Source organism: Artibeus jamaicensis, unplaced genomic scaffold (assembly GCF_021234435.1).
Source record: "Artibeus jamaicensis isolate MK-2021 breed Jamaican fruit bat unplaced genomic scaffold, CSHL_Jam_final scaffold_369, whole genome shotgun sequence".
Lineage (NCBI taxonomy): Eukaryota > Metazoa > Chordata > Mammalia > Chiroptera > Phyllostomidae > Artibeus > Artibeus jamaicensis.
In genome coordinates, this window is record NW_026522042.1 from 10,252,013 (window position 1) to 10,267,662 (window position 15,650).

Sequence of the window (15,650 nt, forward strand, 5' to 3'; positions counted from 1 at the left end):
CCACCCGCACACTTCTAGACACACACACACAATTTCACATCTTTAGACAACTTCCCATCTTTAGGCACTTTGCTGCTTGCCTGGTCTTCTCTGTTTCCTGGTGAGGAAATTATTAAGTAAAAATTACAGTACTGGTCATGTTGGTTCGCGGTATGCCCCACTGTTCACAGATACTTTTCAAAAGGTGTCTGTTAACAACCCTCCAGTTCCTCACCGCACTGCGTACGGGAAGACCAATGAATGAACGGAGCCCACCACCTCCAAGGGCCACCAGCCAGGCTGTGTGTGCACCTCTAACAGGCACCTGGGTGCCTCATGTCCTCCCACCACATTAATCAGTGCTTATCAAACACTAAAGGGCTCACAGTTGCCTGATATAGTCATACTGATTCTTAAAAGCTTTTCTCAAATTGGCTCGTGCCTTGTAATACGCGCTCTGAGATTACATAAGGGAGGGCTCTCTTAGGAGCTGATCTCTAGTATTCGATGCAACAGAAGGCTAATAACCTTTCAAAGAATAATTATTAAAATTCGACCGCAAAGCAGTAAGATTCACTGCCTAAGATGAAATGGGAACCAGTGTATCAGCTGGTACAGTTTGTTCCATTTGGTAGTGTATGTGCGTGTGCGTAAGTTTTGTCCCGGTTTTCGAGTCTGAACGGCCCCATTTTATACAGTCCTTCTGGGTGACGACAGACCTGCTAGCAGTACCCGATACCCCAGAATTTTCAGTAATGCTCTGGGGCCTCTCTACAGAAGTAGGCACTGGCAAAGCATGCTGGGTACACTGGGGGTTTCGCAGACACCCTGCTGAGGTTAAGAAAGCCCCGGCTGGAGATACCTCAGGTCTTTGGTGACTTGGAATAGGAGGTAAGTGCCTGAAGACGTCAGAGTGGCTTAGGGCCTGCTGGGCTGTGCCGGGAAGACAGACGACTGTGCACAGCCCCACTTCTTCCCTGAGCATCACCGCAGTGACCTGTGACTCATGCCAGCAGAAAGGCACAGCAGCCTGGATACGGACCGAGCATCAGGATGAATGACCCTCCCTCCTGGCTACGAGGCAGACACGCCTCCCCGGCCTGACGCTCTTCCATCCCTTCTGCTGCGCCACACACTTAATGGGCACCTTTAACCCCATTCTCAGGGCTGGGGTCAAAAACACACACCTGAGTACAGTCTGGCTTCTCTCACTCACTCAACTACTTCATTGACCATTCACAGAACCCAACGTGCTTTAGCCTTCACAATCTGCGTCCCACAAGCCATGGGCGTGCACACATTTACAATGCAACCCAAGAGAAGGCTACAGAGGAGAGACATGGGAGCAAGTATGGGGGCTCCGGAGGGCCCCCATGTCACTGACAGAGACTGGCAACTCACTGTCTGCCGCGGTGGGTCACGGAGGTTGATCAGAAAAGATGAACTGATCCCCGTATTTTTTTAAAGGCAGACAAGGACAGAAGGGACAACATGTGGAAACGTACTCAGGTGGCAAAGAACACGGCGCTTTCTGGGTTCAGTGTGGCTGGGCCTCGGATCAGCAGGAGTTAAAGCAGGAGAGATGGGAGAGGCCAGGTCTTAAATGGCCTAAGTGCTGTGAAGAAAAAAAAGTTAGAGGAACTGACACGGGGCCTCTGGGAGGCTCCAAGCCGAGGACTGGATGACAGGTTCCGCGACTCTGATGGCAGAAAGAAAGGCGCGTCAGGAGGGGCCCACGCGAGAGACCGCGCAGCTGGGCGGGGGGCTCCCTCGAGGTCCTGGGCAGGGGCAAAAGAGGGTCCGAGTGCCAGCAGGGCAGCAGGGGGAGAGGTGGAGGGCAGATACACGAGATTCAGAGACGGCACAGAGAGAGATTGGATGAAGGGGGGGTCAGGGAGGAGTCCTTACGATGACTTCCAGGTCCCTCGTTTGAGCAAACAGAAACGTGGTTGACCAGACAGGAAGCACGGGCGTGTTTGGGTGAGGTCGTGAGGCCTGAGGGGGAGGAGGGGTTCCAGGGCCGGGGAGACCTCCATCTGGGTGACAGAGCTGTGGACCCGATTAGTGCCACGACTTGTCCAGTCTGGGTCGAAGGTCCCGGCTCACCAAAATCAAGACTGAAATACTTCTGGGTGCCTAGAGTGCGACAGGTCATGTCAGGCAGGAACAGGGCCACTCCTGTCGTGGGTAACAATGAGAAAACTGTCTCTGTGCTAACTGTGCCTCTGTCCCCCCCCTTACATCACTGCGAGCTCCGCCAGCTCTGCTGTGATCGAGTTTTTCTTCCTCCCTCCAATGTCTGCAACGCCTGGCTGTGCAGGGCGAATACTTCCATATGGTGCAATGTTTATATTAAGACAGAAAAATATGAAATGCTTTCAGTAAATTTTATCCAAGAAGCAATAAATTTACAAATCCTAAACAGCTGGAACAAAATATTGGCCTGTAATTGATTTTGGATGAAGGTATTTCTACGGGAATAGGAAACTTGGGACAGAGGTAACTGATTTTCAGGGATCTTGGATGCCTTCCTACAGCCCTTCCGAATGTAATCTCACGCAAATCACTGTCTATCTTGGACCTCTTTTGTCTCATCTGTAAAATAGGTTTGACAATTTCAACTACTCATGGGGTTTTTCTGAGAATTCAATGAGCTACTGCAGCTAAGACCTTAGACTGGTAGTCAGTCATAAGCTAGTAGGTACTCAGCAAAGGTTAGTTCTTCCTTATTACCCGTTACCTATGAGCTAAGGGGAGGGATGCGGTGAACTGGGGTTGGAGGGAAAGGACGGAACAGTGGGCAGGAACGAGTTAGAGGCTCTTCTACGGACGGAGGCCATACCGCCTGGACTGCCGGGTAAGCGGGCTGTGTGAGCAGGAGTGGCTGTCAAACAAGATCTGGGGGGAGGGCGTGGTCTGCGAAGCCCGTAGAACCAGGACTTTTCATCTATTTTGGATCCTCACTCACCATTATAATTATTTCATTCACCAGCACAAACGAGATTGTCTAGCAGGAACTACAAGACATGCAAAAACTACCCCACGGAATCAGTCCACGGGATTTTATCCTCCTGACTCACTATTACTTCGGACAAACTGCCAACTTTTGTTTTAGCGTCCTAGTCACGAAAGCACAAGGATCTTTCAGAACGATTCTTAGTGTCTTCTACTTACATAGCTCTTACGTTTACAAAGCATTTCTACACCGAATACTGATAAGAAACAGGCAGAGTAGATATCATTAGCTGCATTTTAAAAGAGCAAATATTGAGTGCAGATTTACTGTGTGCTACAAGCAGTGTCTCCTCTAATCCTCCTGAAAAAAAGTGGACAAGAGCAGTACGATGATCGTCTGAGGCTGAAAGGGAGAATTTCACAACTCTCCCAAGGTGAGCCAGACAGTAAGAGCAGAGGCTGGATTTGAACCCATGTCGGTCTGACTTCAAAGCCTGCTTCCTAACTCTGAACCATTGTATTCTGCTCTTGAAGGATCAGCAGACACACATTCTTTCCTCGTATGGCAATGCTTGTGGTCTGAGCCTAATTATCTGCAGTCATGTAAACAACTGTTGTGATGCTGCGCAGAGATGCTGGACTTTCGATGTCTGTTTCCACACTCCGCTGTGAGACCGCTGGAGACAGATGCGCACAGCGATGCACAGCCCCTTCCCCAAGGTCCGGGGAGTCTGCACGGGACCCGCGACTGTCGGGTAAAGTCTCCAAATATCTGAAGGATGCGGTAATAGCTGAGAATCTGTTTCTTATTTACTTATAATGCAGTTTAATAGCTGCAGATAAGAAAATGTAAGCATAATTTTAGGGAAGGGTAGCTACCAATCTTTCGAATAGTTCAATAAAGCAAAGGACAAAATCTGTTCATAAAAATGTATTTTTCATTTCCTTAAAAAACAAACAAACTAACAAACAACTGTCCAATATCCCTCCCCATCATGCAAACTGCTCTCATATGAGATGCTTCAGATTTTACGTTTTTTCCATTCTGGCTCATTCTTTGCTTCTTCATCATCAGATTCCACTTGTGCAAACATGGTTTTGGGCTGAGTCCTAAAAGAAAGTTAGAGAGAAGAGGAAAAATGTAGTTGGCAAGTGTTTATTGGATTAGACTTCACTACTTTTCATCACGTGGAAGCACATTTGGGAAATCAATTACATTTCAATTATTAAATATCAATCGTTAAATTTCTGGCAATAAAAATGTAATAATGTTCAAGTCGAGAGCCAAAAAGTCTTTTAAAGGGTTTCCCTCTGTGGTAGACTATGGATGCTATCCTTCCCTTGAATGAAATGAAAGTGAATCAAAATCAGTGGCTTCTCGCATGTCCACAACCACCCTCACTTCAAACCCACGCTAACCGGAATCCTTTGGGAGGGCAGATTATAGTCACCATGCAAGAATCCACACGCGCTTTATTTATAGCTCTCTGGGCTGTCCCTAGACTTAAGTCGTCCAAATACATGTGATTACGGAACTCACGGATGGGAGACTGAGTTAACAGTTATTCTGTCTAATGAATGCAAAACAGCAGGCAGCAGACACACTAATTTGAGCACTGCCAGCAAAAGTGAAACAAGACAATCAAAGGAACATTCCCTCCGACGTGCAGACCCTGAGTGGGAAGGTCAAGCACGTGGGGAAACACAGCTGAGTACCACTGCTGGAGCCCTGGCCCCGTCTGTGTGAGGACTCACTGCACTTCGCAAACACCCCTGGTTCAGTGACATTCCTTCTTACACTGTTCACACAGGAAGCAATTCCAAAAAAAGGTCAAATGTGCCCCTTTTGGTCATGCTAAACAGCTCTATCACCTTATAAGGAAATATTAAAGCATTATATCTGAACATGATATATTTTAGTTTAAATCTTTAGCTTAAATCTTTTAGCTTAAATCTCTTTAGCTTTAGAGTTCAACTCATCATATCGACGTAATTCCAGAATGGTAAATATAATACCAGTGACAATAACTCCTGTTGTCTGGCAAATGAAAACAGGGTTAAAACCTGACGTTGTGTCTTGCTGTCCCTTTACTGTCCTGGGGAAGAGGCGCAAACTGTGCCTGTTCCTGCCTATGTTGTTCTGACGTAAACTAGGTGCCGCATTTCTTCTGGCACAAACCAGTCACAATTCCTGTTTCTCTGATGACCTCACACATGACCCAGAGAGCCCAAGTTGTCCCTATACACAATCTAGTTGGTTAAACTTCTTGTTGTCATGGTTATGGCATCTACAAAGAAGCCATAGCTCTAGCACTTCCAAAAGCAGCTGTGATTTTCGGAGGTCAAGAGCTGTTGAGTTACTGGAAATCAGGGTCCCAGCTCTCCAACAAGCAAAGTGTGCTCCTTCCTCGCGCCCTCTCCCGGCAGTGACGGTGGCCGCTTCGGCATGGACAACCCATCCAGAAATAAATTTGTCTGGTTTAAAAAATGCTTTGAATTAGATGTTTAATCTGAGGGCAAAATAAAAAGAATATGGTCTTCTGAAGCCATCTGGCAATGCTTCATAAGATATCTAAAGAGATCTGAAAATGCTCATTAATTTTAGTTGTAATAGGACTTGTGATCCTGCTTTTTTGGATATAAAAAAAGAAAACAAACAGCAGATCAAAAGAAGGAAACCTAGAGCTTAAAAAGGTTCTTTCATTTAAGTATTTACTCTTTTCTGTTCCACCCACTCCATGAGTGTGTTCAGCAGACTGGTAGCTAACACGGAGGGGCATAGGTTCAACAGGGCAGAAGGGACAGGGGGAGCCCTTTGGGGTGATGGAAATATTCTGTCATCTTGACCAAAGTGCCAATTACACAGAGGTACACATTCGTCAAGACTTGAACTGAGTGCTTTTTGTGCTTTACTGTAGGTAAATTATGCTGAATAAAGCTGACTTATAAGGAAAAACAAAATCAAACCAATGAGCAGAAGGTCAAGAACCAAGCAATGAAAGGGCATATAACTGAACACAAAACTTAGCACTGAGTTTCCTGGCAGCCAAGACAAAAGAAGAAGATTAGTTTTTCAAAGGGGATACTTTTTCCTCCTCTAGCCCTGAACTCAGCAAAATTCACTGAGTAAATTTGTACATCACAGCCATTTACACTGTGACTTTCTATTTTTATTTTTTAAAAGATTTTTGTGGCTTCTACTTTGCTCTCTCTTTTTTAAAGCTTTTATTTATTGACTTTAGAAAGAAAGAGAAACAGAAACATCAATTTGTTGTTCCACTTATTTATGCATTCATTAGCTGATTCTTGTATGTGTCCTCACCAGGCATCGAACCCGCAGCCTTGGTGTATTAGGATGATGTTCTCACTAACTGAGCTGCCCGGCCAGAGCTTCACTTTCTATGTTTACACCACACAATTTCCATTTCCTTTCCGGCTATTTTAACTTAGAGGACATCAACTGGTTTGGAGGGTGGAATCGTCCTCTTTGTGAAACTCCACAGAATTTATTTTAAATTCCACTTTTGAACTAATAACAACACTCTCAACAAAAAAGTCACACTATGTGTACGTGACATCAGATCATGACACGCAGCTTTCACGTAGCCATGCTCCCCTTCCCCAGATTGCCCAAATCAAGGCACAAACCGGTGTCCAAATTTTCCCAGCAATGCTTGCTGCCCACCTGTTCTTTTATTCTGTTGGCCAAGCAGGTAAAAATAAGTGGAAGGGATGTGGACACCGGCCCGCAGTCTCCGCGTCATTATGGATGAAATGAGACGTTCACACGGACTACCGAGTCCGGTGGAGGAAAAGAGACAGCACGGCTTTTCTCTGAAGGGGAGCGAAAGCCGCGGCCTCTGTCATGACCAACCTTTATTGGGTTTCTCAGCACATTACATGATGGTCCTCATTTACTATGCACAGGTTGCTTTAGGTGGTTACCTTTTACGGACAACAAAGGAGAGGATGCTGGTAATCATGTCACAGAAGAGGAATATTTGCAAATGAAAAGGGGAAAAGTGGTTGAACCGGTTCACTCTTCCTTGGAAGGTTTAGCATGGATTTTAGGAAGTTACTTTGCAGTAAATGTTTGCCATAAATCCTGGTGAGGGAGTTTTTAGCAAAAAGCAAGACCCAAAGCAGCCCAGGTACAATGCAGGCCTGATTCTCCACGGGAGAACCTATCCATGGGCGTGGGTCTTGTGCATCTCCGAGTGGGAGCTGGGCCCACAGCACACAGGAATGGTCTCCTACAGTAAGAACTGGGCTCTTTTCAATACATGGTGTTGGCAAAATTACATATCCACATAAAACGAAGGAAAAACTGGACCCTTACCTTATACCAGACACAATAATTAACTCAAAAAGACCTAAACCAAAGAGCAAACACTATAACCTATGAGAAGAAAACATAGGGGAAATGTATCCTAGCACCTCAAGACAGCGTTTCCATTGCCCACCTGTTCTATTTAATCAGTTTCTCCAGAATTCTGCATTTCCTTTCTCCAGAGACAGGCAGCCATTAACTCAACTTTACAGCTGAATGGCAGATTTATCTCAGATGCCCAAACCAAAAGCCTATAAAGGGATCAACTTGGAGACAAAGAAGAGGAAGAGAACATTTCCTTCAGTCAAAGGTACAGTCATCATGGGTCCTCAACAGGTTGACGGGGACAAGACAGCCCCGACAGAGCCAGCCAAGTACCCGCCTCGCTGAGACCAGCTTTATCTAGACCGTTCGTTTGACCACTGGCTCACGCCCCTCACTCACCCATTATTCTCAGTGCTAACTGGAAACTTAAACGTACAGAAGACTGATGTGAAACTTGCTTTCCAGTCTGATTAACTCACTCGGTGAGCAGAAAAGGTTTTTCACTTGACAACATGTGTCTACTTGCCTACTCGAGTTACTGGGAAAAGAAGAGCAGATCAGATATCAACACGTTCTAGATGCTAACCACTCGATAAGCCAATCAGAGGAGGGCTGAAGCGTTTTTATTTTGGGTTAGCCTCAGTAAACTCTAATAGTATTAGCTATTTGCTAATACTATTTCATGATGCAAATATAAAAGCTTAAGCAAATGTCTTCCTCAAATTTATAAATTACGATTATCTGATACTTGGTGCTCACTAACTTCCCCTTGGAACATCACAAAAACTGGATTCTCCAAGTTGTTTGTACACAGAGAGCCTTTGCCAGCAACTGTGGGCTACAGAGAAGAGACAGATGCCCAAAAGCAACGGAGTCCCACCTTCAATGTTCCCAGCCCACGGAATTCCGTGTGCAATAGTCAGTAATGAATACAGATTTCCCCTGCAAGCGTCTAAAAGGGCACTTTGGGGGTGCACTGTTTGTGCAGGAGATTCACGGGTGCGCTGGGCTGCCCTTTCTCTCTGCTGCTCTCCCCCAGGCCTCCACGCTCCGCCTGCAGCCCTCGGGCCAAGCTGAGGTCTCAAAATGCTTTCAGCTGCAACGAAAGGTCCACAGGTCACATTCTTTGTAATTAAGGATGTTCTTCTGACATGATTCATTCAAAAAGCATAAAGTGAGCTCCAGGGGAATGAGTATGAGGGGAAACCACTTGTAATAAATAGTTAGTCATCAGTATGTGAGTGTAAACCACAAGCTTTTCTGGCGCAAGGCCTGCTGTTTATTATGAAGGAGAATCTCAAAGCCAAGGCCAATTATAGCCATGACTGGACAATCTGACACACTTGTTAGCCCTGGCAGAATGAAGACAGTCCTGATGAACTCTGACCCAATCATCACAATTGCAGAATTATTAAGACTAAATAAAGAGTTTGACCAAAAGATTCCACTTGAAATGGTCCCTTCTTTCTGGTGAAGAGCTAATCAAGGATAATTTTTTAAACAATATATTAGAGACACATAAAGGAGATGAGAGGTAACAAGATGTTTCTAGATGAAGAAAGTTCTATTTTCTTCAGGAAACCAACAACAATATTTTGGAACACAGATAAAGACATCTCAGACTCACTAACGGGCACACTAACGCACAACGGTGTGCGTGAGAGGGGGAGGGCAGAGCGAGGGCAGAGACGCGCCTGCGTGAAACCCGAATGTGCTGGGAACAGAGGAAGGGCGAAGGGAAAGGAGAGAGCCCTCTACGGTCACCGTTCACCGGCTGCCTTATCGCCAAGTGGGTAAGCAGGTTGCAATGATTAAATCTTTTCTTTTTCTAATTGTTGTTCAAGTACAGTTGTCTCCACCTCCCTGCTACCACCCCTGGCCCATCCACCCCACCCCCATGAATGAATAAGTCTTTCAAGAGCACACAGACCTGAGACGGCCCAGGCACAACCAGGCACTGCCCTCTCTGAGCTCACATTTACAAAACGTATGTACTGTGGGTGCCACCATGTCCCCCCAAAACGCACACGAAAAGCTGAGCAGCGCTGCTGCAGCCCTCCTCTCGGGCTTCACCGGTGGGAAGTGCAGCAGCTGAAGTCCAGGACCGCGGCTCCCGGGCCCTCACGGCTCACTCAACGGCCTCCTCAGCCTCGCTGTCACTCAGCTTTCCCGGTGAGTACTGTCAGCTGCTTGGTGACAAGAGGCAGTACACCACAGTGGTCAGAGGAGGAAGTCTGGCGCTGAAGCCTGACCACTGTGTTCCAGTTCCAACTCTGCCACCAGCAAGCTATGTACCTTTGGTCAAGTTTAAGCCTCAATTTCCTCATCAGTAATGGGGACAATAATATCACTTACCTCACAGGACTGCTGGGAGGATTAAATGGACAACACAACATTTTTAAACAAGCCTGGCAAGGTGTAAGTATATGAAAATAACATTATTATTATATACCTTGCTTTGGCTATCAGATGCCTCTTACTCCATATAATCAATTTACCTTTAAAATGTTGTATTTAGAACATATTCAATAAAATAATCTGTATATTAAATATATCATAGCCACTTGCTATTTTTTAAATCCTGAGGGAAATACTTCTATTATGTAATCTGTCTTCAGTCTGAATCTCTATAATCAAAATAATATATGATAAACATTTGAACTTTCTTAGGGGCAATCACTTCTGGTCTATTTCAGATAATTACTTCTGTATTATTACCAAACTTCAGTGTGTAAAATAATCACCCGGGGAAACTTCTTAAAACGCAAATTCCCAACGCCAAGGCCACAGACGCACTGAGTCGGTCTGGGGCGGGGCCTAGAAATCCGCATTTTCAGCCTCTGCACTTCCACCCTCAACTCCGACACAGACAACCCACAAAACCACTGGGGGAGAACGCTGGCTTTCACGTAGGAATGTGGTGGTCGGTGATGATCAGTCACCTAAATACAACTCAGGAAAAAAGGTACATTTTTCCCTGTAGGTTTATGTCTTGCTGACACAAATAAACCTTTACTCACTCAGAGAGGGACTGCTTTCTACTGCCTACTACCTCAACGTAGCTTTAAACGCATCCTTTAACAGACACGATCCCCGTCTCCCGTACCAGCTGAGACAGGCACACTGAAAGTTACACGGGCTGAACCAGCAGCAGTGGCAGCTCGTCAGGCCAGAGCAGTGACCGTGGCTGAGAGAGCTGTCAGGCTGTCAGGCCCTGGCTGGGGTCCAGGTCCCACACATGTCTGTCCCTGTCTAGTGTGTAAGCTAAGAGCATTTGGGGTCTCCACTCTGCCCCCTCCCCAGCCAGCTCCCCTCCCCTCCTTCCAGCAACATCTTTTCACGAGAAACTGTAATCAAATCCACTTGTGTGCAACTGAACAACAGTCCTCCATGATCCCGCTGTGTCTTAAAGCTGTCATGCCTATTACATGGCCAGTGCCAGAAATGAAGCCGACATACTCAATCAATACATGGGAAGCGCTCAAAGACCCTTTGTCATTGTCACTGGAGAGCAAAGGTGAGCACATGTCATGCGCAAGCAGGGAGGTTTGTGCAGGGTCTAACTGTGCTTCTCTGTGACAAAGTACAATGCAGTAAATCTTCATTTCATCACTGACAGAAGTCAACTGCAGTGAAGAAAAACAACCAGACACACATTCTCAATTACAGTGACCTTTCTGAAAGGATCCTTTTAAATATTAGCTTCCCTTCAAACACTTTGCACTTGGCAGTACACCGTACACCCTAGCAGGTGAGCACAGGAGAAAGTGCCCCACAGTTCTGGCTAACAAATCACATGCCACAGACAGACCGTGCCATGAACTTATTATGCAATAAATGTAAGGTGACAAAGTTGGGTGGAGGGAAAGAGAGGGCAGTGAAAGGCAGCAGCAGAAAGGTCTGCATGAGGAACCAGCACAGTCCTCTGGAAAGCTCAGCACATCGTGGATCAGAAGGAACGGGGTCTAGTTCTACTTGTGATTCATGGCTCCACTGCCGTCTCTAAGCTTCAGAGTCCTCACCTGTACGGTGAGCACAGGCCAATACCAGCTCAACCCACTCTGCAGAGCAACTATTAACTAGCACGTTATTTAACTGTGAATATAACTAAATCGCCTGCAATGCAGGACAATACCGGTAGGTAATGGTCAACAATGAACAAAAACAATGTCCACTTCAACTAATTCTATTGAAAGAAAGCTGACAATCTAGATGAATGATTTTCTAAGAAAATGTTAATTGCCAAGCAGATTCAGAAGAGCCAGAAAATCCAAACAGACCATGCAGGAACAGAAAAGAAAGAGAAATGACGGGATTGCTACTCACCCTCCCCTCCACAGAAGCACCAGGCGTGGACACTGTCATAGTGAGTTCTACCAAGCCCTATGAAGGAGATCTAGTCGTATTCAAAACAGTTCAAGCGCCATAACCTTGGGAGGGTCATACACAGATGCAAGGATGACTCGACATTAGGAAACTCAGTAATATAATTCATCATATTCATTGATCGAAGTAGAAAAATCATAGGATCATTTCCAAAGGAGACGATGAAGGAATTTAGTGAAATTCAGCACCGACTTCGGGTGAACGTGCCTCTCTCTGGTCTCCGCATGGTGCTTTCTCGGCGTGGGATGCCCTGCCCTGTGACAGCTGCCCGGCTCACTCTCCCACTGCCTCCAGTGGAAGATGACTTTTCAGCAGAGGTTCTACCCGGTCACCCTATCTAAAAAGAGCACCCCTCTCTCTCCCTGGTGACTCTATATGCCCCATCCCTATTTTAGTTTTCTCCTTCCTACTGGCTGCCATCCGACATTTATGGAGTTATTCACTGTCTCTCTCTGTCTACTGGAATACAAGCGCTTCAAACACTGCCGTAACCCTGTAACCTGGAATAGTACCTGACATCTAGTAGGTGGTCAATAAATCTTTACAGAATGAATGAATAAATACATAGATAGATAAATAAAACCATGGACTCTTCCTTAATTTTCTGTTTTCAAAAGTTATCACACTTTATGGGGAAATACCATTAAATTGAGTAATGCGAAATTACTACTATTTGACTCTTTCCCACCTATAAAAAGGGCAATTACGTGTTTTAACCTAACAGAGTCACTCCTGTTAAAGTTCAAGTGAGAAGAGGGTGTGTGCTATCACCGATGTCACTCAGCAGTGTCTTCGCCACCCCCGTCAATGCAGTTAGACGAGGGAGAGAAATGGCAGGTCGAAAGGAGGAGGTAAATTTCTCACTACTTGCATATGATATAATTTTAAGCCTAGAAACCCCAAGAAAATGAAGTAAGAAATTATTTAATACAATAGGAAAACACAGTAAATATGCCGGATATAAAACTTATACAATAAATAAATAAATAAATAAATAAATAAATAAATAAATAAATATATCGAGAGAGATATACATATAGATAGATAGATCTCCACCTGGCATTTCCATACACAAAGGAGTTACACGTTCAGCAGAAGGTAAGATCCCATACCACGCTGAGTGTTCAGCAGTTTTTGACCAAAAAAATGACATGATGATGTAGAAGAGGTGAAACAAAAAATGGCGGAAGCACTAAAAGGCATCAAAATCGAAGCATTTTGAGCAGTGGGAAAAAAATCTCAATAGGTGTACTGCATCAAACGAAGGGTACCTTGAAGGTGACTGAAGTTTCAACATGTAAGAATAAATACACAATTTTGTATAAATAAATTCTGATATTTTGTCCCCCGCCCTGTATAATGAAGAGTATAGTCATGGAAACCTGCCAGAATTTATTAAAAAATTCTGATAAAAAGAATAATGACAAGAGGCAGCTCTACAATAATGAAAACTGTTTGGAACAGATACTTAAACAGACCGACAGAACAGAACAGAGGGCCCAGAAATTAGCTAAAATTCCTAATGAAAGTCCAATATGTATAATAAAGAAATCATTTCAATTCAATGAGTAAAATTAAGCCAGCTCAACGAAAAATTGTTGCAACATCTGGCTAACCAACGAGGAAAATGAAATTGAGCTCTATCATGCAACACCGGGAAGATCCCTTCCATTCCCTGCAATGTCTGGCTTCGGTCCCTGAAATCTGTGACTGTTACCTGACTTGGAACAAGGTCTTTGCAGGTGTGATTAAGGATCTTACACTGAGGAAATGATGCTGGATTATCTCAGGCAGACCCCAGCGGTGTCGCAGGTATGCTGTAAAGAGAAGAGGAGGCTCACACAAGGAGAAGGCCAGGCCAAGGCCGAGCAGGCCCTGCAGTGATGTGGCTACCAGCCTGGGGGTCGGGAAACCTCCAGGGCTGGAAGAGGCACGGAGCAAACTTTCCCGCAGAGCTTCCATGGGGGGGTGCAGCAAGGGCCAACCCCTTAACGTCAGACTCCTGGCTTCCAGACAGTGAGATAATCAAGTTTTGCTCTTTAAGCCACCAAGTCTGTGGCAATTTATTTAGCACCGGCGATAGCACATGAAGATACCTACATCACTGAAATAATTCCAGGTAAAGTGAAGACTTAACTCTTAAAAGAGCATTAAACAGAAAGATGGGGAATTTACATAATTTTGTGAAGTGAAATAAGTCAGAGAAAGACAAATACTGTGTGATATCTCCTATATGTGAAACCCTCCCCCCGATAAATAAATGACCAAGCTCCGAGACAGAACAGATTGGTGGTTAGAGAGTAGGGGTGGGGAGAGGGAGAAGTGGCTGCAGAGGGTCAAAGGTAAAAAATAAAATAAAAACAATTTTACATAGTGGAGGTCTTCCTACCTAAAACACAACCCGAGAGAAAAAATTTCTAAAACTGACTACATTAAAATACATTTTTTCACATGGGAAAATGCCATACACAAAGAAAATAAAAATGACTAAGAAGTATTTTCAGTATATGATGTGCAACGTGTTTACTATCAAGAACTCTTACAAATCAATAAGAACAAGAGCAATCAACCAATAGACAAATGGACAAAAGACACGAACTGAAGTTCACAAGAAAAAGGATTTTCATACGTGAAAAAATGCTTTAAAATGCAGAAATGTAAGTTAGCCACCATAGAATACAAGTTTTCATCTGTGAGGTTGGCAAAGATAAAAAGGAACACCCTCCTAGTGAGGGTGAGGGCAGGAGGCACTGGGTAAGTGGGCCAAAAAGTCTCTGTAGAGGAAAACTGGGAACTGTCTACATGAATTTAAAACACAAACACCCTTTGACTTGGCAATTTTATTTCTAAAGTTTTGCATGTGTGGGCAAGTACGTTTGTCCAAAGACATTAAATGTAGTTCTGTCTATGAAAGCAAAAGACTGAAAACAATGTAAATGTCTTTCAATAGAGGATGGTCGTAGAGAAGTATGTCCACCAATGGAAAACACCAAGAAAGTAAAAAGCATGAGCCAGATATGTACGGTTGGATCTGGTCCAATGTCCTAAGTAAAAAAACCAACCAACCAACCAACACAAACCAGCTTGTAAAACACGCTATATACTGTTTTTAAATGATGAATGTGTCTCAGCATGCACCTGCTTATTTCTACATGGACCGCCCCCCAGAGGAAATACAAGAATCTTCCAGTGGGGGGGGTGCAGTACATCTAAGGGGCAGAATGAAGAAACTGGGGGTCAACGTGAAAGGGGAGCTTTCGAATTTCCATTGTCTACCCTTTCACACTGATGAATTTTTTCCATCAGTGTTACTTGAAGTGTATTACATGAAAATTACATAATTTATTGAAGCCTGATCCTTTATCAAAATAGTTGTTGGAAGTTAGAACAATAACCTGGAAATGCTAAGCCCAGCTCCCTGGACTGGGCTCTGCCAATGACTTGCTATCCAGCAGGTCCTGAAAGTTCTCTCTCCATGTCTCATGTTCTGCTGTAGTAAGTGAGATCTTCAACACTGTCTCCGTCTGAATTGTGTATTACTAATATCAGTCAATAACCAGCAGGCAGTGCTATTTCAGTATCTGCGAAGACACCTCAATGGTTCACCTGGTGTGTAGACACCTATACATCTATCAGGAGCAGTTTCCTATCAAAATGATGCTCACTATGTTCAGTGAATTTTAAACCATGGCTCTGTCTACGCTTCTTTCCTCAGCTAATTTTTTGGTATGTTTCTAAAATAGTTTTTTTAATATAAAAATTTTCTAATAACAGAAAATATTCCATTAAAAACGGAAATGCCAACAGAGGCCTAATCTATAAGCTTAAATGACTGCCCGTGAGGCAGTAATATAGCTTCTGGGCACACGAATTCCGCACACGTGAAGGCTGCATGCACACTCTTCAGCTGGCCGGCCTGCACGTGACCCTCTTAGCTACTGGAAGACCGTGCGGG

The 15,650-nt window shown here is 44.5% G+C and overlaps 1 protein-coding gene across 2 annotated transcripts in view; it reads right to left on the bottom strand.

Moving 5' to 3' along the window:
• Positions 1-3,850: 3,850 nt before the first annotated feature.
• Positions 3,851-15,650, bottom strand: part of WDR70 (WD repeat domain 70) — a 235,032-nt gene continuing 223,232 nt past the window's right edge. For both annotated transcript variants that reach the window (XM_053657359.1, XM_053657358.1), the window contains exon 18: positions 3,851-4,044. In XM_053657359.1, the coding sequence (XP_053513334.1) occupies positions 3,957-4,044 (88 nt within the window). In that variant the 3' untranslated portion in view covers positions 3,851-3,956. The remainder of the gene's footprint in view (positions 4,045-15,650) is intronic.